This window comes from Castor canadensis, chromosome 9, assembly GCF_047511655.1.
Source record: "Castor canadensis chromosome 9, mCasCan1.hap1v2, whole genome shotgun sequence".
NCBI lineage: Eukaryota > Metazoa > Chordata > Mammalia > Rodentia > Castoridae > Castor > Castor canadensis.
In genome coordinates this window covers 9,511,353-9,538,430 of record NC_133394.1, presented here as the reverse complement: position 1 = coordinate 9,538,430, position 27,078 = coordinate 9,511,353, and the positions used below count along the sequence as shown (strand labels likewise).

The 27,078-nt window shown below is 47.0% G+C and overlaps 1 protein-coding gene across 1 annotated transcript in view; it reads left to right on the top strand.

Annotated features, from left to right (window-relative positions):
• Maml3 (mastermind like transcriptional coactivator 3) overlaps window positions 1-25,481 on the top strand; it is a 388,069-nt gene extending 362,588 nt beyond the window's left edge. The window contains exons 3-5 of the mRNA XM_020171474.2: window positions 13,474-13,695; window positions 17,936-18,020; window positions 22,586-25,481. Of these exons, the coding sequence (XP_020027063.1) occupies window positions 13,474-13,695; window positions 17,936-18,020; window positions 22,586-23,586 (1,308 nt within the window). The 3' untranslated portion in view covers window positions 23,587-25,481. The remainder of the gene's footprint in view (window positions 1-13,473; window positions 13,696-17,935; window positions 18,021-22,585) is intronic.
• The last annotated feature ends 1,597 nt before the right edge of the window (window positions 25,482-27,078 follow it).

Below are 27,078 nucleotides of genomic sequence, written 5' to 3'. Positions count from 1 at the left end.
GTACTGATCAGTTATTTTGCTTGAACTTATTTTTACCATTATTACTAGTTTAGATTTAAAAGATTGGTGAAGAAATGCAACATTAACTATCCCCTAAAAACACAACACATCATTTCTGTTGCAAACGAAATCACCCAGAGTGGTTTTCTAACTGTCTGTGCAATGGGTAGCTTATGCCTAGCAAAATATTTAGTTAGCACACTTGTTACGAAGGCCACAAGTCATTCAAACTCTAAATCGGACCACCCTATAACTTTCAATATTCCTTGTCTGGCTTTTTTGGAAAAGTTAAGCGAGCCAGTTAGCAGGAAGGAGAAAGTTGGAGAAACAAGTTACAGAAGCACAAAATTATAAGGTTTCTTCTTCTTAAAGTGGCTTTCAGAATCTTATTTTCTATCATTCTTTGTGCCTTCATTTTTTCCTTTGGTTCTATTGTTAGGCTTTGGAAATGTTCAAGGTCTATGCTGACTGTTCCACGCTAAATTGAAAGCCAGGAGGTATGTTTAAAACACTACGTACCAAGTTCACATTTAAACATATTCAGTTCCTTAGGAATAGGGAAGACAAGAAATGCTAGAATTTTTTTTCTTTTGAGAAAAGGTGGCCTTGAATTCAAGATCCAAAAGCCTCAGCCTCCTGTGAGCTAGGATTACAGGCTCACACCACCATGCCCAGCTTTCCCCCTGATGTTTATTAAGCAGAGTTTACCATCTCTGGTAGATTTCTGGTGGTGACTTGGCTTGAGCAGAGTGAGAAAAACAGAGCAGAAGTAAGTGAGAGGGACTCAGTGGAGCAGAGAGTGACCCCAGATATTTTGCAAATGGTGAGAAAGGCATGAATTTTTAATCTTACCAGAAAATGCTTTGCAGGAATTTGACTCTGTCCTCCTCAGCTCCCACAATCAGGAACCCGCTTGCAGTCACCCCCGCTGGCTGGGTTACCCCAAGGGCTTTCTCCTCCCCAACCAACCCCATTCTGATCTCTGTCTTACCTGACAGCCAGCTCAATCTTCTTAGAGTAATGTGTTTATGGTCGTACTAGGAGCCTCTTTTGACTCCAGTTGACTGTTGGTAAAGTCAGATGTCTCTTCTGCATTCAGGCCAGTCCCACCCTGCAAGGCTTGTCTCCCACACTCCCTAACAAACACCCCAACTTGGAGCTCCAGGTGGCTGCGCCTTCCTCCTCCTCTTCTCTCTCAAACCCAAATCTATGCTGCTATCTGAGCTCCTAGTCAAGTCTCTCTATGTGTGAACCAGTTGTCAAGCAGAACCAGAGGATTTTCAGTGACTTGCCCCAGTTACCCATCCCCGAACCCAGTGCCCTGCGTTCCCTGTCCTCAGCCCCTCTACTATGCCAGGCCACAGCTCTGAGCACCCCCGCCTGACCAGGCCAGCTCCATGGAACTCTAACGGAAACTTGAGCAGATGGACCAGCCTCAAATTTCTAGATAAAGATAAACCTGTTTCTCCACTTGGATCTTAGCATCCTTACAGGCCAAGGGACAATGACCATGCCATTGTGCTGGAGGTGTGGAGGCCCTCCAGGACTCCGTGAACAATGAAAGCATTTTTTAAAAAATGGAGTGCCTATCTGAACTGAAAGAAAACCTTAATGGCAAATATATGTCACACATAGATTCCAGTGCTCTGAAGCCAGCTGCATGTTTCATGGTTACACTTGTTTTCTGAGTCCTACGCATTTTGGCAGTGAAGTGACAATCCACAGCCCACATAAAATCCAAAGCAAATTTGTATTTGCATATGTGTTTTGTTTGCTTTTGTTTGTGATTATTTCCTAAGGTCTATAAAATGCCTTGAAGGATGTGCAGTACTGAACAGCACTCCCAGGACACTGAGTGTAAGCTCAGTGTCCTGGAACCAGGTCCCTGGCCTTGTATTGGGTTGCAGCCCTGGCAATATATGTGACTGACGTGGTCACCCTTCCTTTATCTGAGTCCCTTCTCAGCAAGTGAGTCACTGCCCACCTCCCAAGGCTCCTGCCAACTGTGTGTGCTTCTGACTGCAAGTGTACTTGACTTATTTCCCCAGGAACCCTCTGGGAGGGGCTGAGGGTGACTCAGACCCTCTGCAGCCACACATTCTTCCTTCCATGGTGACAGTGACTGGACTCTGGCCACAACAATGTGCGTTTCGTTTGTTTGTTTGCAGTACTGGGGTTTGAACCCAGACCTACACCTTGAACCACTCCACCAGCCCCTTTTTTTGTGATGGGTGTTTTTCAAGATAGGGTTTTTCAAACTATTTGCCCAGGCTGGCTTGGAACCATGCCAATCCTCTCGATTTCTCTGCTTCCTCAGCAGCTGGATTACAGGCATGAACCACCAGTGCCAGGCCCAACGTGCTTTTGACACACAGGCTGTCACTACCTGGAGCTTACTAATGGGGACTTAAAGGACCCTTCTTTCCTGCATCAAAAAGGGATGAAGACTAGCCCGATGGGCCTTTTCACACAATTCTCATTATGGATCAAGAGGTAGCATTCACTAGACTTCCTATAGGAAGTCATCACGGGTAATTCCTAAGCCTTGAGAGCCTCAGGTAGGGGAGAACAAGTCTCCTTCCTGCTGGCCTCCCTGTGTGCTGTCACGGGGAGCTGAGACAAACGTGAAGTCCAAGTTGAGAGCTTTGTCCTTTCCCACCCACTCCTCTTCCCTTTCCCCCTCCATATCTAATCTCAGCTTCCAGAACAGGCTTGGTTGACTCAGGAAGGACGTAATCATCACTGACTGAGAAATTGTCTGTCCCTACGATGGGAGGAGGAAGGAGGAAGAAACAAGGGAAGTCACCAGCTGGGCCGGGGTAAAAGAAAAAAAGTCCATTAAGGAGATGATGGAGAAGCAAGAAGACCAGAAACAGCATCTGATCCCTGCTGCGGGGACGCTTTCTCTGCCTCATAAACACCCTGAGCGGCAGGTTAGACCTGTGTGGCAGACATTAATCAGCCACCCTCCTGCTCTGATCTGAGCTCCTGAAAGGCGCTGGAGAGCTCACGAAGGAAGCAGGTGGCTTTAGGTGGAGAGGTGTGCGTGAACAGTGTGGTTGCTGTGAAGGAGTTGGGGGGAAGATGTACATTGGGTCATTTGCACAGAGGAAGAATTTGAGGAAAGTGGGGGACATAGCTATCGTGATAAAGAAACAAGACATGGCTTTAGCTTCTAGTAGAAAGAAATAGGAAAACAGTGGCACATCTCAGACGCTTAAGCAAAAAGATTTATGGGGTTTTTTAGAAGTTAAGTGGCAAAATACATTTGGTTTGTAACCCCATCTTAGAAGGCCTGTATTGTTATTGTCAGTAAGAGTGGGCTTATCCCAGTCCAGTGAAAGTTAACCTTCATTCTAGGATCTAGTCCCATATTTAGCTGTCAACTCAATTTTATCCTAAGCAAAAGGCATGCTGAGGGACCAATGTGACCATTAAGAAGGAACAAAATATGAGTCAAAAGTCCACTACCTGGTTGTCAGTTTCCTCATTGATGGTGATGATACTCAGCATTTATGAGCACCTGCTGTATACCAAGCACTGCCGAATCCCACTCCCTGAGAGAGGTTTTGGTTCAGATGAGTGAACATCTGTGGATGGGGTGGGTTCTAGTTGGTTCCAGATTGCTTTATCCAGGGAGGTGTGTGTGTGTGCTCGTGTGCCTATGTGTCATACAGAGTAGGGTTGGGTTTTTTGCAATGCAAGTGGAATTGAGGAAACTCTTTGAGGTCCTTGTCTCTTCTAACACTATTTTTATCCCAGTGTGTCCCCAAGTCTTCTCAGTTTAGAAAAGAACTGGGTGTCTTCTATGTTTGGAGTCCTCAGGTATATTTATGAAGAAATGCCAATCAGGTTAAGGAAAAAAAGCAATGTTTTTATTTTTAAAGGGACAGGGCAGTGTAAGTAAACCCTTCGCAAGATAAGCAGGGAGCTCAGAAAAAATGTTAGTTGACAATAGACACAGAGAAGCCTGGTTCAGAAACAGGGCACTATTTAAAGACGTAAAACAGATGCTATCTTTCAGGGTGTCTCGGTGCCTAAGTAAAACCTTGTTTGAAGAATACATCTAAAATTGCAAATTCAAGGGCCTTGGTGGGTATGAGGCCAAGGTCAGCTGAGCTGGCCTTCTGTCCCCACTCCAGCCCCACCTGCCCCTGGGGCCTCTCTGACCCTGTGAGCCCTTCTCCTACATGCTCCCTCTGAAAAGGTTCTAGGCCAGATCTCTGTGTGTGTACAGGCCCAATCCCAGATTCCTGGATGCTACTGCTGCTTTTGTGCTTCCCCCGTCCTCCCTGGAGGCCTGCCCCCCCTTCAAGCTCCCCCCCGCTCCTCAAACCCCCTCCTCCGCTGTGCTTGCCAAAAAATGCCCAGGGCCCCCAACTCACAGGCCTCAGTCACGTGCTGAGATGTGGTTGCCTGCAAAGCAGGCTGACCTGACCCACTCCTGCAGTGTCTGGGGTTGGAGGGGGTGGGGGAGAGGAACAGGGGACATAGGGCGGGCAGCTTTGGGAAGTGGCTTTTCTCAGGCAGTTGGAGCTGGTCTCCCAGGCCAGGCCACCGTCCCCACGCAAGGCAATGTGGAGATGGTGGAGGTGGCACGGGGCTTTCCTGGAGCTCCAGCTTTCTTTCCCTTCTTCCTGTCTTGTAGCCTCTGCAGCAGAGCACTCCATTTGGCAGTGTGGCAGTGCTCTTGTCTATAAATGGAAATGCTGGCTCACCTCCCAGTATAACACAAGATAGGCCTGTGCATCCGTTATGCAACCTTGGCTTTGATGACTTCATCAGCAGGGCGGGGCAATGAGAGGGGAAGGGCTGGGCTGGGGAAACAGTCGCTCAAAAAGAAAACCATCTTCCCAGCAGCCTGGTGGACTACAGCTGAGACTGCCCCACTCCCTGTTTGCAAGTCAAGGGAAGAAGTAGCAGGATAGATAGAAAACCTAATGGTGCCACTGACCAACCATGCACAGTCCATGTGTCCTGATGCAGGCAGAGGCTGCTCTCACATGTCGTGGGCAGGTTCCACTGCCTTGGTGGCCTGGGTCATTTTATAGCCCACAGAGAAGATGGAGTCAAGTGGCATTCTCCCCCACCTCTCCATTCTTGACCTCTGAAGGTCTGACTGGGTTAAGCCACAGAGAGCAACATAACACCACAAAGGGTGAGCTTGTCCAGGTGGACCAAAGGATTCTGGGTACGTGGCCAGTGTCCTTCAGAGCTTTCCCTGAAACTTTGGAGCTGTTGGTTGAAGCAATAAAAAGTCATCCTGACTGCAGAATCTGAAGTCAAACCCAAGCGGTCATGCCCATGCAGGTCTTAAAAGGGGACTGCCACTTGGCCTTGTCTACGGCACACTTCAAAGCATAAGGAGTCCTCAGGGAGAATATTCCAGATCTAGACATGACCTGGGTCCCTGGTGAACTCACAGCATCCATGTTAGTCTAGACTTACTCTCAATGAGTTTTTTTAAAAAAGGAATATGGCCAGGCACCAGTGGCTCACACCTGTAATCCTGGTTACTCAGGAGACAGAGATCAGGAGGACTGCAGCTCAAAGCTGCAGGCAAATAGTTCATGAGTACTGTTTTGTAATAGGAAAAATCCCATTACAAAAAAGGGCTGGTGGAGTGGCTCAGTTTGTAGGCTCTGAGTTCAAGCCCCAGTACTGCAAATAATAATAATGATATGGCCGGGTGTGGTGGAGCAAACCTATAATCCCACCACCTGGGAGGCAGAGGCAGCCTGAGCTAAATAGCAAGACCCTGTCTCAAAAACTAAACTAAATAAAGAGTAAAACAGTAATATGTATAAAAGTAACCTACATTGATAATAGAAAATTGGAAAGAGTATAAAATAGATATTGCTTATAATCCTTGTAAAACAATATGATCTGTGGCTAGGGTTGAAGAAACTGCCTTAATTCTTCTCACCTACACATTTCGAGCTTCTCTCTGCGTGATTAGTCTGAGAAGGCTGCCTGGTATTTTGCCTGGTATTCATGGTATGGATATGCCATAATTTATTTAATCAATCCCCTATTGTCGCACACTAATGAACTTTTACCCAATTTAGACTTGCTTTGGTGGTAGAATTAAACAGAACAAAGGATTCAACAGGACTCTAGGATTCACAGCAAAGGCAGAGGAAACACCGCACTCTCAAAGCTGTGTTTCCACCTGAAGGGACATACAGTAGCTTTGGTCAAAGCCCTGATAAGGGCAAGTGGCATTTTTGCTGTTTTAATTCTCCTCCCCCCAGAAAGTCCTTGGGAGCTGACCTCTCCTGTGGCTGCTGGCACTCACACCTTGCACTGGGCTGCCAACTTAACCCTTTTCTCACTGTTCAGCCAAGGGTCCCGTCAGGAGCTCAGAGAGGCGTTCATCATAGAGCCATCTTCTTCCCCTCTAGTCAGACCTCACGTTGGTTTAGGCTGGAATTCATCACAGCCCACAAGCGGAGGTCAGCAGGTATTTCTGTTGCTGTAACTTTGGACCTGGCTCTGTGCCAGATGTCCCTGCCACCAAGGAACAGAAGACCTTTCCAGGAACAAGTCCATAACAATAGTATCCTGCCACAAAATTGTAACTTATAAGCATTTGGGAAGTTGGAACTTTCTACCTCCTCCATTTTACACGGTACAAATCAGTGGGGTGTACAATCGTGTATATGCCACCATCGGCTCAGGGAAAATCTGCTGCTGTACCAAGGCAAGCCGGGATGAAGTAGAAAGGCACATCAGCCTGTCAACAGTGGTTAGTTTGCACACTAAAAATGAGTGTCGCTTTCTTTTCTGTATTCTTTCCTGCGCTGCTTTTTAAATTTTCCCCAGTGGTTGAGTGGTTGGGTGGTGGGGTAGGGAGGGTCAGCAGACCATGCATCTTTACAATACAGTTACCCCTAGAATCTGGGGCACGGGTTCCAAGACCCCCATGGGATACCAGAATCCATGGACATTCAGGTCTCTCATCTAAAATGGCCAGTACTGACATAACACCTGCACAGTCCTCTTTATACTCTAAACCGAGTACAGCTAGCATTGCTACAGTGTCAAAGCTTAGTTGTTAATACCGTTGTACAGCGAATAATGACAAAAACATGCATGCAGTTTTTTTTCTGGATCTTTTTGATGTGTAGATGCAAGAGTGCTTGCTTTATCTGGGGTCTAGGTGGAACTCTAGAAAGAAAACCAGGTTTAAAATCCTAGTCTCATTGTAGGAGTCACAGCAGAACCAGAAGCACAGCACTTCCCTGGCCCTGGAGCACATGCTGCATGACAAGAGGACTTGAACTTGCTATGTAGCCCAGGCTGGCCTAGAACTTGGAACTTGGGATCCTCTCCTCAGCCTCCCGAATGCTGGGATAGCAGGCATGCATCACCATGGCTGACTTACAAAAAAAAAACTCTCAGCGTAACCCTCTTTAATAATCCTATGAAACAGACAGGTTTAGATGGGGTGGGCTCCCTTGGGACTCTGCTGTAAATTTATTGTAAGTGCCTCTCCAAACCCACAATGCAAGATTATTCTGGAAAAAGAAAGTTTGTACAAGATACCACCATCCTGAAGCCCTGTTTCCTGTCTGATGCTCAATCAACTTCAAAGGGAACCAAGATTTTGTTATTTTGTTTCTGCCTTCCACTTCTGGCTGAATGGTCTAAGCTCATGCCCTTTCTTTAAATATGGAGGTTGATAAACCAGATGCTCCCAATTTTAAGTATCATTTCAGTTTCATCCTTTGATCTTGAGAGTTTCTACCTTGTTATTCTGTGTCTCTTCCTTTTCCTTTCCTCCTGGCTGCAGAGTCCTCTTGGGTGGTCTGGTCAATTAAGACCAGATGCTTGTTGGAGAAGTCAGAATTCCAAGGTTGCCACCACCAGCTATGGGACAGCAGACAAGTTACGTAACCTCTCAGAGACTTGGGGGTTTTTGATGGACAGAATGGGTTTTGTTACAGTGGTGAAAGCAGTGTTTGCCCAACCATGGTACATCTGGTGTTCTTCCTCCACCACGGCCAGTGCTCTTCATATTGGAAGAACTCTCTCCAAGCAGAGAGGACTTCTGCAAATCATAGCTTCCCATGGTGCTACCTTCCTGTCACACAGGGCAGTCTAGTGGTGCTAGCTCAGTGCTCCCTTAGCAAGGGCCTGGGCCTGGACTCCTTGGCTGCCCCTGGGCCTCCACCACAGAGCTGCAACTGAAGCACTCTCCTTCCAGAAGAATCAGGGCCTGGGATTTTTGGATTGGTGTGTCAGCCATCCCTGGCTTGCTTTTGGAAGTGCACACTTGAGTCCAATCAGGGCACGGGTTCCAGTCCCATTACTATTGCCCATCAGTCAGGATTCTGGAGCTGTGGACAGCCTAATCACCTATTGAGGTAGTGAGGTCTGACTCAGTGAGCCTGGGGTGGGCCTGGGAATTTGCATTTCTAACAACCTCCCAGGTGGCTGCTGGTCCTGGAACCTTGAACCTGAGGGTCAGTCCGTTTATTGTTCCTGGAAGGGGGTGGGGCAGAGATGCCTTCTTTGCCTTTTCTATCTCCAAAGTTTCCACTGATTTTCATTTCAGGGGGTGGGGACTGAGAATACAGGTCGAATGGCTGGCTTGTGCCCCTGGGAAGTCACAGCCAGGGGCCTGTGGGTACTGACTTATCCTGCATCGTTCACGGCCACGAAACCACTGAATTCTGGCAATGCAATGTCAGCGTTCACCTTGGGCAGACCTCAGCCTTCTGAACCCCAAAACTCCAATAGCGCCTTTGCAGGAGGCTGGTGAGAGGTTGGGTATGAAAGTCTTTTGATATACAGAATTGAGTCGAAATTCCATTTGGACCCAAGATTGATTTAATTCTCTGAAACTCACTTGACCCAGTTCATTGTGTGTGTGAGTGTGTGTGTGTGTGTGTCGGATCTTTCCGGGGCATCCTTTTTATGTAGGTATTGATTTATTCCTGCTCTTTCTTGCCCTGATCAGCCCCATCTCCGTCCCCACGTCCTTTCCGGCCGTGTCCCCCAGTGTCCCCCGGCCAGTGGCACTGGCGGCCCGGGCAGCGCCCGCCGCGCGCGTCCTTTGTTCTCGGGCTGCGGGAGGCGCGGGCCGGCCCTGCCTGCTTCGCCGGGGTCCCCCAAGGACTTGTAAGCAGATCGGCGGGAGTGGAGAGGCCAAATTACACCCCGGGGGACTTTTTAACGAAAATCCTAAATTTCATTTAGGCTGCTGGTGAGGCCACGCGGTAGCAAAGGCTGAGTCGCTCCCGGCTTTGTGCAAGCGGGGCGCGGGGAGCCGGGTCCCTCTCGGACGGCGCCCCCGGGGCTGGCTACGCCCCTCGGGCCCCTGGGCGGCTGCAACGGCCCCCTCATCGCCTCCCGCTCCCAGCCTTCCGTTTCCCTCCACGTCCCCTTCCCGCGCCTGACCCCTCCCGGGCCGGGAGCACAGTCGGTAACGAGAAACCCATTCGGAGAGGGGAGCTGTGGCCGCAGAGAGCCCGGCCACGGAGAGGGAGCGCGTTTTGTGCAAAGAGGGTCCGGGTCACCAGGGAATTCCTGGATTGTCTCAGGCTGTCGTGGGTGATGTCCATCACGCCGTGCGCACGCCATCTGCTCGGTATTATGCTCTCAGTTGCCAGGCTACCTGCTGTACGCAGGGACACTCGACTGCGGGGCTCCGCGTCCGCCGCGGCCAGACGCGCGGCGCGGGCGGGGGACGCGGCCTGATTAAGCCATCTGCCGGGGGCGGGGGCGCGGGAGCGGGCGGCCGCGGAGCCCGGGTAGACAGCGCCATCTGCTGGCCACGGTGAGAACTGCTGCTGCTCCCGCGCCTCCGACCTGGACCACCTGGAAAAGGATGAAGGCCTGGGAGAGCATCCTCGGGGCCACTTCTCCTGGACATCCCTGTCACCCTGCCCCCCAACCACCACCACCACCACCACCACAGTCTCATCTTTGTGACCCTCCCTCCGAGAAGCCCACCGTCTTGGCTTCTCCGCCAGCAGCCCCGGCCCCTGCCACTCAAACACTGAACATATTCTTAAAAAAAAAAAAAAACTTCCAAGTAGGAAAATTCCTTGCGTGGAGATTTATAAATAAACAGCTGGCTGCTCTTGGGAGATATTTTTACCACTGCTGACTTTTTGGTTGTGGCGAGTTTCTATTTCTTTTTTCACAGCGCTGTCTTTTGAAGTCAGAAACTGTCTCTTTGAGAGGCAGGAGGGTTTATACCCGACTAGCGTTTAGAAAATTACTAAGATGGGGTCCCTGGAGGGAGAGCTGTGTAGAACAGATTCGGTAGTTTTGCTTTCTTTTTCCTCTCTTTATTTTACCGAAGAGTGAGGGGGTTGGAGAGTAGTAATGATCTATGTAGCTAGGTGGGTTTCCAGGAAGAGGAAGTATTCAGATTCTGGGCAGAAAGCAAGGGAGGTTAGGGAGTGGGGAACACGCCAGTAATGAAGGCTAAAAATACCTCATCGTTTGGCTTCACAGTGTGGCATGTCACATGACAGAAGCTCGGCCTCCTGTTCTCTAATTGCACAGCCCCAAGTGGGTCCTCCCTAGACACAGGATCAAGGGCCTGAAAATCTGAAACTTGACAGACTAGTTCTCGCTAGGTTCTGTTACACTTCAGGTTAAAAGAAGCCATGTAATATAAAACAGCTATGTCCACTGTTCATGCCTTGGGATACGCACCTGGGGCTGTCAGTGTCTCTCACCTGCTGTGGAATGCTGGGATGGTCCTACAGAAGTTGCATTTGGCAGACAATCCTCCAGCCTGTCAGTCTGGTGGTCTTCAATGAGGAACTTGAAGGCTAAGCTTATAGGAGACAATTGTAGACCCTGGAAGTAACAGTTTGACTATGTGGGGGTAGAGCCAAAAGTGGCACAATGTGTAAACCTCATCACCCCATTTGTCTCCCCCTTTCTTTCCCAGTGCTGAAAAGACTGGGAAGGCAAATTCCCCCACTCTCTCCACTCCTGGGCATCCCCAGCTGTGCAAGGCTGGTCACACCAGACAAGGATACCTCAAAGTACACAAGAGAAATGGGGCAAACTGCTTCAGCCCTCTCCAGAAACTCAAGTGAACAAAACTGTCCTCCCTTGAGTCTCATTTTTCTCTTCAAATTGCTCCTCTTTATCAAAACTGAAAAATATTAAGTATAATGAAGTCCAAGACAGAAAAAAATCTGTATTGTTGATTGGCTAACTGTGTATCAGTGTGAACGTGTTTGTTAAAGTGTTAAGTCAATTAACCATTTGTCTCTGAGGTGGCAAGAAAGAGCTTTCTCCCATGGGAAGGAAGGGCTTGGAAAGCAGGTAGCAAATATTTAGGAAAAAAAGAGGAGCCCAAGATACCTAGACCCCTCCTGGGGTCAGCCATAAAGTTAGCTTTTTGGTAGCATCACCTTCCCTGGCATTCTTTGGTAAAAGGTTTTTTATAAATGTTAAAAATATTTCATGGCCATCTGTGTAAATGCAGAGAAAATACACAGATAGAAACTTTTCTCAACTTTAGCACTGGCAGTCACATATGTAAAATTGAACACTGTCCATTCATGAGAGGCAGGAAGGCCAGGGAGAGTAGAAGGAATCCTGAGTTTAGAATCAGTCAGCCTCCTAATTTGGCTGGTGGTGGGTGTGCATTGACTGACCTTGTGAGCTGGACCACTGTTCTCACCAACCAGAACCTCTTGGGCTGTTGTTTCTGGGGTGAAAGGAGGAGCGTGTTTTGTTTTGGCTTCTGTTTTGTCTGAGTGGATGGGGGGAGGGAAGAAGTACTGAAGATGCAGGTTAGGTAGAAACTCAGAGGCTGCAGGGGCTCAAACCCAGGACAGTCCCTCTACTATAGACTAACTTCGACTCTGTTTTAGGAGGAAACTGCCAACACCTTCAGAGAAAAGGAAGGGAAGCAAAAGGGAAAATATTAAAATCCAGTTCAGATCATAGGGGCTGCCAGAGTAGCTTAAGGTGTAGAGCACCTGCCTAGCAAGCATGAGGCCCTGAGTTCAAGCCCCAGTACTACCAAAAACAACAATAAAAAAGTTACTGCAGTTCAGATTATAATTTTAAAAGTAACTGTAGAGGCCAGGCTCAGTGGTTTATGCCTGTAATCCCAATCTACTCAGGAGGTAGAGATCAGGAGGATCATGGTTCATGACCAGCCCAGGCAAAAAGTTACCAATACCCTATCTCAACAGCCACAAAAAAGCCAGTTGTGGTAGTGATGTCTATAATCCCAGCCATATAGGAGGCTGACCCCAAGCAAAAGCCTGAGACACTATCTGAAAAATAAGTAAAGCAAAAAAAGGCTGGGGGCATGGCTTAAGCGGTAGAGCACCTGCCTTAGCAAGCACAAGGTCCTGAGTTCAAACTCCAGTTCCACCAAAAAACAAAAGCTGCAGTTATTCTCAGTCATTTCTTATTATTTAATTCTCATAGCAGTGCATCACTGGCTGGCTGTTCCTGTCCTTATATGTGTGTCCACTTAATTTGCATATCACTCAGAAGCCAGCTCTTGTATGTTCAGCTTGAAAGTTCAGTGGATTTGGGAGAGTCTTTCTGTGGAACAGTCCAGCAATACTTGCATTGCCAAGCGTGCTTAGTAGAGGGTGTCGAAACTGAGTCTTGTGGCCACACACCTACTGTTCCTATCAGTGGATTTTCCCTAGCAGTCCCCACTGTCCAGCTGTAACAGACTTCCCCTGTGAGCACATTCTCCAGGGGACAGTCCCTCGGGCTCCATGGGAGTAAAGCCACATCCATCTTACCTCCTGTTTCCTAAGGAGCAGTCCTGAAAAGTTGTCATCATTTGACTCTCTGAAATAATTATAGAATCAAGAGTCCCAGTCCAAACCTTCATATTCAAATTACCCAGACACATGAGACTCAATTCTATTTTTAAAGATGTTAGAAGATTAACATAGCCTTGATCACAATAAAAAAATGCCATTTCTCACCATCAAAAAATGACCAGAAAATAAATAAATAAATCTCCGATAAGCAGAACTTAAAAAAAAATCTTATCAAGACTCTGAAATGTTGCAATTAATTAGAATAATACCGAGTATCAGATCCATCGATTAGTAACTTTAATATATATGTGTCTCTCCTCCTTGCTAAGACGACGTCCATTTTGGCCAAATAGATAGTAAGGAGATGGGATTTTCAGGTAAGGACAGGATGTGACCCTCAGGACTTAAGGTGAGCCCAGCCCCAGGGCTCACTCCCTTTCCTCTGAGGACCGCAGAGGAAGTCTGGTCAGTCCCATCTGAATCAGAACACTGGTCTCAGGTTTCCCAAAGTCAGTGCCTGCCACTGTCGCTGTAGCCTGTCCACTTCCACTGAGGACTATGAGGTTGTTTGATGGAAGTGCCACGTGTGCCCCTCAGAAGCCCTGGGGTCCACAAGGCGGGCCCTCTGCCGATCCCCACTGGCAAGGCAGAGCGTGTCCTTGTGGAATCACTGCATCCCTCTCTCTTCTTGTCCCCACAGGAGCAGCACCCAGTGGGGCTTCCCCGGAGCACAGGCCCCATGCAGTCCCCCATGCCCCCAGGCTCCAGTGGCCTGGTCTCTGGAGCCAGCCCCGCAGGCCCCGGCTTCCTGGGCAGCCAGCCTCAGGCCGCCATCATGAAGCAGATGGTGATGGACCAGCGGGCACAGTTCCTGCGGGAGCAGAGGCAGCAGCAGCAGCAGCAGCAGATTCTGGCTGAGCAGGTAACAGGCCCCATCCCTGCAGGGAGTGCTTATCTGTCACTTGCTGCCTGCCAGAGGTCACCGCAGTCCTTTCCCCTGGCCAGATGATCAGAGACCAGAATTTCTCAGGCTTTTCAGTTAGTTAGCCTTGTTCCTGTAAGGAATTGGTTTGTTCTTCAAAGACAGGCTTCAGATATCTCATTGCCAGAAAGTTCTCCCATTCCCCTGGCTCCTTCTCCTCTGATTTCTGGTCCCTGAGTCTGCTCTGTGTAATCAGATGCACTGGGGACTGGCTCACGTTCTTCATAAGCCCGGATATTTCTAGCATAAAGCAAAAAATAAAAAACTTCAGAGAACTGTTTCTTGGAGGAGCCTGTCAGGAGGAGGGGTTGGGGAGGATTTACAGAACTGGTCATAACCAATGACCCAGGAACAACAGCACCACATAAGGCCCACAGAACCTCCAGGAAACTGGAACCAGGGTCACAGACAGGGTGCCAACTGAAGAAAGTTCCCGACAGCTTTTCAAATAGCTCAGGAAACCTGTGAGTTAAAGGAAGGCCTAACACAAGCATGCCTTTACCTGAGGTACCTTGGTCCACCCTCCATGTAATTCCTCCTGCTTGGAAAGAAAGCCCTCCCTGCACACTGCTCCTGTAGGTTTTGGTTTGTTTTGTTTTCAGAGATGCCTGCATCTGATTTAATTTTATCCCAGGAAAGGGCCTGAGGCTGTCCACAAGAGAGTCCCAGATGGCCCCTGTGGGGACTGCACAGGGCTTCTCACAGAGAGGCTCTTTATTGTCAGAGGTATGAGGCTATTTTTTTAGAGCTCAAAGCCCAGTGTGGCTCTGACTCCCAGTTATCCTTCTACAATGTTCCTAGTAGGATCAGAATTTTGGAAATTACCAAGCGTCCACCATCATCTACCCACAAGACACCATGTAAAACATAGGCACATCGAAATCCCTAGTAACCCAGTACAGAGGCTCTAAGTAACACCAGTCATCCACCAAAGACGAAAATTGTCCTGTTGAGCACAGTTCCCTGCTTTTGTTTCCTGACCAGCTGTGTAATTATCTCCCGTTCTACCAAGGTCAGTCAGCTGCCCGGCAGCTATTGCACAAACAAACCTCTGTCCCGCTCACCCTGCATAAGGTGTGTGACAAGTAGCTGTGCTAATATCTCCCAGGCAGTGATAAATGGAGCTGCGGAGGGAAGCTGGGCTTTGTAAATCCTCTCCTCGGTCAATCCCAGGACACTTCAGGTGTGCCTGGTGTTGTGAGTGATGGCTTTTGGTTTGTGAGCTGCAACCAAGGTACACAGAGAGTCAGGTAATCAAGCAGAACTCACCTGTGCTGACCCAGGGCCATTCCCACATGGCGGCCAGGTCAGCTGAGCCCTGGGGAACAATGATGCCCACAGACTCAGAGGCAAGAAAATGAGGAGATCCCTCAGGATCCAGGACATGGAGGGGTACGGCTCCTTGGAAAAGATGGAGGCAAAGGGGAAGCAGCGACCTGAAACTATGATGACAGGCCAAGCTGGGATCACTTTCCTCAGTCTCAGCTTCTGCCATCCTATTGTTCATATGTGATTTGGAAAAAAAAAAAAAAAAAAGATGATTTAGTCTCCTCCTTCCCCCAGCAGGTTAGGTTTGAATAATGTCCCTCATAAAGATCACGAGAGCTGGGCGCCAGTGACACTTCTATAATCTAAGCTACTTGGGAGACTGAGATCAGGAGAATCAGTTTGAGGCCAGCCTGGGCAAATAGTTCATGAGACCCAAATCAGCAGAGCAAAAGGGACTGGAGGTGTGGTTCAAGCGGCAGAGCACTGCTCTGCAAACACAAAGCTCTGAGTTCAAACTCCAGTCCCATAGGCTCAGATGAGCTAATGTGTAAATAAATTTCTTTGGTATCTGTGTGCTCTGCAAAAGTGTATGCAGGGACTTGTCACATTGTTGTAGAAGAGCTCCAGCCCATCGATGTCACTCCTGCGGACACTGCCTATTAATGCAGGCTATCTCAGTGGTCTCCAAGTGGGAAGCTCTCAACTTTCTGTTGTGAGAATGAATATTTTTGGTGGGTGCTGGGGATCAAACCCAGGGCTTCACACATACTAGACAAGTACCCTACCACTGAGCTACACCCCAGTCCCAAGAATAAATACTGACTGCCACATCAATGCCAGGCCAATTTGCTGATTTTCCTGGTCTCTGAGGTGCTTCCAATTTTAGGAACAGTGTTCTAGAAACGCTTGTGTTTTCTGAGGGGAAACAGAAGGATGTGGGGTCCTGCATGTCTTTGGGACTTTACAGTGATTCTCAGTTAACTGGTAGAGTGGCTCAAGTGATAGAGCAGCTGCCTAGCAAGCATGAAGTCCTGAGTTCAAATCCAAGTACCCAAAAAAAAAAAAAGTGATTCTCAGTTGGCCTGGCCATCAGAGCCAAGCAAGTTGGAAGACGGCAGGAATTAGCATTTAGTCCTTTGTTCTCGTTGAGCACAGAGCACCCATTCAAAAAGGCTGGTCAGAGTTTACAATGTTAGATCTCAAAGACACAGTCAAGATCATGATGCCTCTGTTCCTCCTGATATGTGGGATAGTTAAATTTTTCTGCCATATGTGAACTTTTGCTTTTTTTTTTTTCTATTTTTTCCTTTTTTTTTTTTCGGTGCTGGGGACTGAACTCAGGGCCTTGCGCTTAAGCGCTCTTCCACTGAGCTAAATCCCCAACCTCCATATGTGAACCTTTGCTGAGGGGAAACTTCTAAAGACTTTCAGTAATGTCTTTGGACTTTCAATAATCCCTTTCTATGTCGAAAAGACTGACATGATTTCTGCCCTATACGTTAATGGTCTATACATTGATTAATTTCAACAATTTTCTTCAGAATCCTGTATAGACACACAGGCTGGGTCAATAGGACAGAGGCTGTTTTCGGGTTTTTTTGGGGTTTTTTTTGATGGTGGTGGTTCTCATTTTCCCTTTGGATGCCAGATTGCTGGCTGACCTTATAGACAAAAAGGACAAAAGAAGATTTTAGAGCCATCCAGGAACAAGCACAAGAGAAAAAATAGAAGTAAACACAGGTAGGAAGAAGCGGTCACTGTGTGTTATTTTCATAATGAGCACTGTAAAGGACAGGGACCTTGTTGTATGTTCTCCGCAGCCCTTGCAGGTACTTAATGAATATTCAGCAGCTGCGGGGAGAGGTCAGGCAGCATCCGATGGTCCTATGGTTCCTTGCCCGCTGGCTGACCTCTTTCTCTGCTCTTTGCCTCCCTCTTATCCTTTCCCGATACACACACAGCGTGATGATGATATAGTACCTGCCCAGTATGTTGGTAGCACGTAGGAAGTGCAGAATGTCCAAGAGGGGAGGAAGAAAGCCTAAAACGAAGACCTCCCAGCTCCTGGCACATGTCCCATGTGACTCTCTCAAACAGTAAATGCTGAATATTTCACTTGTGGAGATGCAGTTTGCAGTGAGTGTGGCTTCATGGGAATAAGACTAGCCATTTTTATGGCCCCTGAGGATCCCATCTTCCTATGCCCAAAGCATCTCTTTAGGTCATTAAAAAAAATAGTTGCTTGTCTCTTTGAGCCAGTCCCCGAGGTGCTAAGGAAAGCATACAGGCTGATGTTGGGAAGTCCAAGTTCAAATGCCTCCCTCTGCACACATTCCTCAGGAGCTAGCGACTCAGAGCTCGGAAATGTGGACAGATTCTCACCAAAAGGTGTGGGCGGATGTTCCTAACAGTGGTGTTTGCAGCACAAAATGAAGCACTCTAGACAACCTTCTCTAGCAGAATGGGGAAGCTGAGGTATGTTTGTACAGTAGTGCGAATGCACCAGCACGGGTACATCTCAGCATGGATGTATCTCGCAAATACGGCAAGGAGTTCAAGGAGTCAGACTCAGAAGTTTTGGGCACCCCCCCATTCCATAAAGTACTGAAGCTAATCTCTAAGGGTCAAAGTCAGGATAACAGGGCCCTGCATCAACGCAGGGTGACGACTGGAACGGGCTCAGGGGCTTTTGGAAATGTTTTCTTGCATTTGGTTTCTGAGTTGGTACAGGGGAGTCCATTTTTGTGACACCCCATTCCCCTGTAAACTTGCACTTGGTGCACTCGCCCGCATGCATGTTATTCTTCAATGCAAAGTTTTGTTCTTTGAACAAAACCCTGCATTCCTCAGGACTGCCAGGGTATTTAATTGTGTGCTCATCTCCCTGTCCCTCTGTCCTCTGTTGTTCCAGCAGTTACAGCAATCACATCTGCCCCGACAGCACCTCCAGCAGCAGCGGAGTCCGTACCCAGTGCAGCAGGTCAATCAGTTTCAAGGTGAGACCATTGCACGCCTCCTCGTATCATAGCCCCCCCACGAGTGACATGTAAGTGACTCTGTAGCCAGTGGCATTGTCCTCCATGCTGTGTTTGTGTCCATGGAGTATATGACCTGTTTGACAACTGGTAAGGTAAGAATACTGATCAATCAGAATGATTCCTGGAGGCACACGGGGGTCACCTGCTTTGCCAGGCATTAATTAGCCTCTTGGTCCCTGGGTCACAGAGAGGCCCTAGAGGACCCAGGATACAGTGGTTAGAATAGGAGGAAAGACTCGGGCGCTGTCCTCTACCAAAGGTACAGCATACGTTAATGTTTTAACAGCCAGTAAGGACATGTCAGTGCTCGTTGGCCCAATGGCAGCCTCGTTTATGTCTACATGATCACATTAGTGGCCACAGGATAAAAATCCTGTGCTGCTCATTCCTGCAGGCAGAATAACCAAATCCTTACTACCAAAAACCAAAATGGAAGGATCTGGTTTACAAACACCGCTGGTCTCTGCTGAATATAAAAGACAAATGGCACCTTGAGGGCCATTAGGCTGTCCAGTCCTGCCACCGTTTGCGGAAATCCTGAATCGTGACCCCAGGAGCCCTGGGCGCACTGTCTGCCAGTGCTGGCACTTTTTCATAAATGTAGAAGGCACACTCAAATATCAAAACCCTCCATCTCTAAGAGAGAGTCCTGGAGGACCTTGTATGGGGTAGAAGAAGAGCCTGAGGACCCTTCCCGATCTTATTCACAGAGGTATTCAGGGGGCCACAGGAGGCACCTTGCAGCAGAAAGCCTGCTTTGTTGGACCTAATTCAATGCGTCCTAATGTTACCTATCCTTTTAAGATTCTGCTGGGAGCTATGGGGCCTCTTGCATAGAAATATGCATATATGCAAATATATACAAACTCTGATATCATTTTACAAGTGTTACCCTCAGGAATTTTATCAATAGATTGGGTGAACAATTTCTGACTTAGCATAACATTTTTCAGTCTTTGGGTTGTAATATACAGGTTATAAAAACAATTTAATGAGTCACAACCAGGATTTTTTTTAAGTGAAATATAATGGAAATTATCAGAGCACATGGGGAATTTTTGTTTTTATTATAAGCCCAGGTGTACATATCCTGGATCGTGTTCTCTTGAGTTGTGGCTTTAGAAGTCTGAAAGTCAATAAGGTCTCTTGACATCTTACTGCTTGTGACTGGGGCCTGAGCAGCTTCTACCCTGGGCCACTTATTTCACCTTAGAGTCCTTTGGACTTGACACGCAGAAGGGCAAAAGGAATTGAACTGTCCACAGGTGTTCTGTGCACTGAACCAGCCAATATTCGTTGAAGGTTTAGTTTTCTCACTTTGCAGTGGGTGGGGAAGAGTGGAAGAGAGTCATGATAACATACAGTGTTGCGGGTCTGGATTCTTCTTTTCATCCTAGTTCCCAAACTTTGGCCTGCATCAGAATCACCAGACAGGTGGCCTCCATTCCTGGTTCCTCTCATTGTGTAGGTCTGACCTGAGGATTTGCATTTCTAACCAACATCCAGGAGTTGCTGGCCCTGCTGGCTTAGAGGAGCACACATTGAGAACTGCTACTTTATATCATGATCTAATTACAAACACCAAAGTTAATAACGTCAACACAATGTCCCTGAACTTTTCTAGGTTCGTAACTCATTATCTTTCTAGAATAAAGGGACTCACTAAAATTTAAAAATTCCTCTGTGTATTACAGGACATAGACATATATGTCCAGTTTAAAAGTTCTACTGCTTGAACTGTTCTGAAATCCCAAACCACAGATAATCAACGTAGAAATTTAGATCCACAGAAGGGGAACAGGCAGTGTGACAGTGTGGAGTCCCTGAGCGAATTGGTTTGAGATCATTTTTAAAATATGTTTACATACTATTTTTATGTATTTTACTGACAGCCGGGAAAATGGCAAATTGATAGATAATAAATAGTGTCCTTGGAGAAAAGCTCTGGTAGGAATAACACCAAGAACCTATGCCAGATTCTCTCACCTCCACACGAAGGTCTCACAGACCACCCTTCGCTCACTGGGGTCTGTGCCCCTGGGCACTGGTACATGCCTATTGGAAAATAGGTACTTTATACAAATGTAGGCTTCTTATGCGTGAAAATAGAACATAGGCCCTCTTAGGAGAAAATAGGAATATAGAAGATTTTCTTTGACATGGTGATGTTAACCAGCAGACAAGAAAATTAATGTGACTACAGTGTCATCATAATATCTGTTTTAGACAAAAAGAAAATGAAGGAGTAGTCTGTTTAATATATGTAACAACCAGGTAAAGACAATTTAATTCTTTGGATGCATTTGAATTTTTTCCTTTGTATATTTAAAATTACTGAAGGCATAAAACCTAGTTAATAAAAGTCTTTTTAGTTCGCTTACATTGAAAATACTATGCTGATTACTGATTTTCATTTTTTGGTGGGACTCAGGGCTTCACACTTGAAGCAAGAGCTCCACTGCTTGAGCTACATACCCATCCATTTTGTTCTGGTTATTGTAGAGATGGGATCTCAAGAATATTTGCCTGAGCTGGCCTCAAACCATGATCCTCCTGGTCTCAGCCTCCCAAATAACTAAGATTGCAAGCACAAGCCACCAGGACCCAGCTGATTGCTGATTTTTAAATGTTTTTTTTGTTTAAAAAAAAATTACATCTATGTAGCGTAGTCATTTGCACTAAGTAAAAAATAATAGTTGGCTTTGAGTAATGCTTCCTACCTGTTAAATAGCATCACATTTCTGCCCTCTACAGAAAGGGACCTATTTCCCACTCACAAAACCACTCCGGACAATAGCCAGTCCTTCAGTCTATCCATTATAAATATACAACGCAATGTTCAAATTACAAAAGTCCTCTCATCTGTTCCTGGCAGCCACCAGCATATGTAAGTAATTTGGATCTATCCAATCAATCTGAGTCAGCAATACTTTTTTCCCCTTAAATTTTTCTAGAAACAACTCAATAGCTCATTTCACTATAGCTGATCCAAGCTGATCGATACAAATTTAGTGGTTAAGTTCCCAAAACTTTATAACAAGATTGTAAGTTGCAGTGAATACTACCACCCAGTGTTTAACCAAGAAATTTTGATTTTTCAGAAAATCACTTGGCTAAGATTAAGCTTAAATTTAAAAAAAAAGTGAAATCTTCTTGGGGTTTTGCTCTAGGTCTCTCGGGTCTCCCCACAGTATCCATTTCATTTTTCAATGCAACAGGATATTGATTCCAACCCACAGAAACTTAGGTCATAATCAAAATTCCCATAATTTTCTTTCTTAAACAAAGGAAAAAAATATGGAGACATATTTGCTCTCCAGAAATCAATAACCCCATCAGGAAGACAAAAAAAAAAAAATGCTTCAGTTATCTGCCAGGCTGTTAAGGTGCCAGGCTTAACAAGGTTAGACTGTTCCCATCTGACTTCTTGTCACAGGTCCAGATGGGATCAAATTTGCTTATACTAGCAATTGGCTCCCATTACTGTATGTTCTTTAAATGTCCAGGGAAAAAACTATTTTGCTTTTTCTCATAGACTTAATCATTAGCAGAGACATAGAAAAAATCCATCTTTGTGGACCTCCTAGCCCTTTACCACACAGACTAGTGTTCCACAGATGACATTCCATCCTCTTGTCTGGTTTGAACGTGTCCTGGGATCATGTAAAAATAAAAAAAAGATGCTTTATAGAAGTCAAATGACTTGGTGTTGATACTCTGGTCGACTTTTAAACAGCATCATTAAAACTGTGTTAGCGATCTTCAGAGAGAAGCGCAGCGTTCACTGTCAAGTAGCAGAAGACAGGATGACTTCCTTTTCTAGAGGCGGAAGCTCCATTTGCACCAATGTGTTGTGATTCAGAGACCAAGAAGCATGTGGAAATCTACAGAGTGGATCTAAAAGATGTCTCGCCTGTCAAAATTGCTTCTAGGCAAGGCAATGACCTTTAACCTCTCAAATCCCACTCAGGTCTTAAGGGAAATCGGCCTAATGGCTTTCAGTGATAGCATTCTCTACTGGACTGTGTTCCACCTCACAAACAGAATATGCAGAATGATCAGATGTTTCTTCTTAATTTCCCTTCACCGCCAATAAAATGGCCTCTCACTGGCTTGCTGCTATCATATCCAGAAGAGAAATTATTTGCTTCTAAAATGTGAACAAAAATGACAGGTGTGTTAAGGGCAAAGGTCAACCACAAAAACTCACATACAGTAAGTATGTTCCCAATTTTGTGTGTCAATTTATATATAAATAAGAGTCAGCCGTGGCCATCTTGGGATGGTAGGAATTGGGGTGACTGACTTTAATTTTTCTCTTTGTGCTTTACAGGGCTTTCCAAATTTTTCAGTTGGCATATGTTGTAATCATAAAATAATTGTTTTTAATAAAGATTTATTATCAAAAATAGATCCTTTCATATGGAGTTTTGCCCTTCCCAGAGAAAGTTCCAGCAGCCTGCTACAGGATGTTGCTTACAGAGAGGAGTGAGGTCTGATGTGTACCCTTTCTTTCGCTGTAGGCTCACCCCAGGACATAGCAGCCGTGAGAAGCCAGGCAGCCCTACAGAGCATGCGAACGTCACGGTTGATGGCACAGAATGCAGGCATGATGGGAATGGGAGCCTCCCAGAACCCAGGGACAATGGCCACAGCAGTGGCCCAGTCAGAAATGGGACTGACCCCTTATAGCACTGCTCCTACCAGCCAGCCCGGAATGTACAACATGAGTACAGGGATGAGCCCAATGCTGCAGCACCCAAACCAAAGTGGCATGAGTGTCACCCACAACCAAGCCCAGGGACCGAGGCAGCCTGCCTCTGGCCAGGGTGTAGGGATGGTAAGCAGCTTTGGCCAGAGCGTGCTGGTGAACTCAGCCCTTACCCAGCAGCATCAGCAGATGAAAGGACCAGTGAGCCAGGCCTTGCCTAGGCCTCCAGGCCCTCCAAGGCTGCAGAGCATCATGGGAACAGTCCAGCAAGGAGCACAAAGCTGGCAACAGAGGAGCTTGCAGGGGATGCCTGGGAGGACTAGTGGAGAATTGGGTCCCTTCAACAATGGTGCCAGCTACCCACTTCAAGCTGGCCAGCCAAGACTGAGCAAGCAGCACTTCCCACAGGGACTGAGCCAGTCAGTCATGGACGCTAACACTGGCACAGTGAGAGCCCTCAACCCAGCTACCATGGCCCGGCAGATGATGTCCCCGCTCCCAGGACAGCAAGGCACCAGCCAAGCAAGGCCAATGGTCATGTCTGGCCTGAGCCAGGGTGTCCCTGGCATGCCAGCATTTAGCCAGCCCCCAGCACAGCAGCAAATACCCAGTGGTAGCTTTGCTGCCAATAGCCAGAACCAGGCCTATGAGCGAACCCCACCTCAGGACATGTCATACAATTATAGTGGCGAAGGTGCTGGGGCTTCCTTCCCCGGCCTCCCGGACAGTGCAGACCTTGTAGACTCCATCATCAAAGGTGGGCCAGGAGACGAGTGGATGCAAGAGCTCGATGAATTGTTTGGTAACCCCTAGTCAGGGGGGGGTCATGGGAGCCACAACTATAGTGGTGAAAGATTCACAAGTAAAAAAAGAAACAGGATGTTGACCCATCCTTGTTTTTTGTTTTTTTGACCCACGTAAACTGAGCAAAACTGCAGCTGGCTGACAGTGGGAGACCCAGGTGTGGTGCCCCAGCCCTAGGGGGCCTCATTGCACCTGATTTTCACACAGCAATCGAGGGGAGATCCATGCACATCCCTGCTGCAGAGAAGGGACCCCAAAGGCAGGTGGGGAAGACGAAGCAGCCAGAGGCCCTCTGCCCAGCGTCCCTGTGACCCAGCAAGAGCTGCTCCGGCCCAGAGGGACTGTGGCCCAAGACAAAGTCCTCTAGGCCCTCCCGTTCCAGGTCCTGAGACTGCAGCTTTGGAGACGAAGACGGAGCCTCGGGCAGGGAGAGCCCTGCAAAGGCTGCTGAGTGACGGACAGGCCACGTGCACAGGTCAGAAAGACACTGAACACTGAGTGGAAAGAGATGTACACATCCGGCACGCTCCTGTGTTTGGAGCACAGACTGGAAGAAAGCCAGTCCTGGGGAGATGACCTGTTTCCTGCCCTGGGAGGACCCTCAGGAATGACAAGTCTTTGCTGCTCGCCCCCTCACCAGGACAGGCGATGGAGCTTGAGAGGGGCCCATCCAGCAGCCCAAGGTGGGCAGCCCTCAGCCAGTGGCCAGGTGGCCATCATTCTGGGTTGGGCTGGAGCCTCCTGGGGTCCCCATACAATATGATACATCCAGGTGGTTCTCATCTGCTTCTGGTGGCCACACGGTGGAGAGACCCTTGTGTGTCTGTCACCTGGGCACTTCCTCCTCCAGCCCTGCCTCTGTTCCTCTTTGCTTCTCCTGACAGACTCTTCAAGGAGTGAAGCGTTGGGGGCAGAGTCAAAATAAATGCAGGAGGAACTTACACAATGACTGAAACACAAAGGCAACGCTGGAGTTTTCTTTCTCTACCACATATTTGAATGAATGTCCCTACTGGAACTGAGTGGGCCGTGTTCACATCCGGGTGTGGTTTATATGAGTCATATCCAATGCTTTATATCTCCAGGGAGGAATGGCCTGGAAGTCACCAGTTCTGGCTCCTGTTGGGAAAATCCCAGGGGTGACTCTCTAAAATTGGCCTTGTTTCATCACCACTATCATCAGAAAGACAAATATAAAACCCTAGAGATGGAGAAGCAGAAAAATCAATAGCTCTACCTTACGAATTTGGATGATAAAGGGGAGAAGATATGGTTCCTTTCCTAAGGGCAAAGTAACCCACTTCAAAATTTCTGTATAGTTGTTCTCTGTAAGTCATTCATCTACCCTAAGTGAGGTCGTGGGAAGGAATCCACAGCTCCAATCTATAGGCTTGTCTCTCGGTCTTTGCATCCCCTTGCACAGTACCATTTTGGAGGCCATGTGTCACAAGCATTGTCCATAGCATGTACTTTCCTTCTGCCCCCGCCGCCAACCCTGGTCCCACATGCAGGCTCCATTCTGTGCATTCACACGCACCTATCTCCTCATGGAAGACAAGAGCCTGTGGGGGCTGGACTGGCTGGACCCAGGGAAGTCAGAGAAGACAAGCTCTCCTGGACAGCTGGAGCAGAGGCTGTGGAGGGGTGGCAGGCAGGCAGCATTGCCCTTGACTTGCTCTTCTTATGCCAAGGGTTCCAGACCTGCTCATCAAGGGGCAGGAAGTGAAGCCAGAGGTGTCAGGTTATTGGACTGTGTGCCCTGTCCGAAGAGGTGGTGGCGTGGGTGACCGTGAAGTCCCTGAATGGAGAAGCATGCCACCAGGGAAATTCTGAGTGGAACAGATGAAAACCAAAAAAAAAAAAAAAAAACCCAGAAAGCAAATGAGAAGACATAGAGAACATAATTACCACTGTTTCCTGCCAAGTCCAGGAAATAAATCCATAACCATAAGCAATGATGGGAACCTGGAGGTGGCTGGTGGAGAGAGGGAGTTCCATTACCTTTCAAAGCTTCCTCCAAGTGCTCAGTAAGGGGACCAACTAATAGGTAGATTTTACTAAGGTTGTTTTGTTTTGTTTTTACTACGGTGCTGATGTATATGTAATGTCTAAAAAAAGTTATTTGTACATAAGTTTTTACAATACTGCAGATTATCACTGGGTCTACTATCTGTAAAAAAATATACATATAAATATATATATACTGTTTGTTTAAAATAGAGTATTTTTATTTCATTCCTTAACCCATCTTTGCAGCAGTGGTACTGCACTTCAAACAACATCTAATTACTAATTTGTACTGTATGATCTATGACAACTTGCTCCATTTTATTCAGATTTTTCTAGTTTTCTGTTTTTGCTTTGTACATTGAGCATTGCTTATTTCATTTTAAGAAATGTACAGAACTCTGAAATGTAGAAATGAAGTGATGTTGACATACCACTTTTAAAGAAAAGAAAAACAAAAATAAAAGGTCACTATCTGAGTCAACCCAAAGTATCATTAATTTTAGGATCTCCAACATTCATTAAATATATCATTCCTGGGCTTTAATTGATTAACAGGCAGTTCTTTTCTCAAAATTTTGATGTCATTATTTAAACACTTATTTAACAGTAGAGATCTATCATTCCCAGCCACACAATTCAGCCACACAACTGAAACTTTCTAAATTTGCCAGAGAACCCTGAGGGATAGCGCCAAAGGAAGGGAGAAAGTCTACTTTTCCCTTCAAGAGCCATAGTGAGATCTGTTTATGGATCCAGTACCGTGGCAATTCAATTTCTAACTAGTTTGTTGAGAGGACTCAGAAAATAGATAGTAAAGATCTTATGAGGGAAAAAAAAAAAAGAAAAACAGACCAAGGACTATAATGGGGTGAAGAAATTCAGGGGTCTTGCCCCACTGTGGTAGACACTGTCAGTAACACCCCACCATTACTTCTGCCAGCCCACACAGTGCCTCTCAAAGCAGGGCCCTGCCTGGTTTCCTACATCGTCCCCAGCCTCGAGCTGAAAGTGCTTATAAGTTCAAAACAGTCCACTGCAAACTTGTCAGGGCAAACTCAGACAGACGGTGTCCCTGCAGGATCAAGCTAAAGGCTGCCCCATTACTTGATTCCTTCCCCATCTCAGTCCTGTTGTCCCATGGCCTTTTCTTTTCTCCTCCTGTGAGTCCTTCTTCAAGACATCACATACCTGTGAAAACATCTCTTCAGTTCTAGGAGACCCGTCCCAAGACTCCCCAACAAACTTTAAAAAGAATAATAAAAAAGCAAGTTTCAAACCTGTCTGGGGTTAAGCAGAGAAAAAGGCCATGAAACAAAGTCATCCTCAAAAATGGCTCAAAAACAACAGTGAGTTTTAATATACACGAACCAAGAGAAAGAATGAACGTGACTGTGGAAAGAGAGGCTAGCCCTACCCATGGTGTGCTGTACTTGCAGACTGGCAAAGAACACCGTGGAGAAAGCAATGTGGCACTGGGCTTGGTCCCCAAGA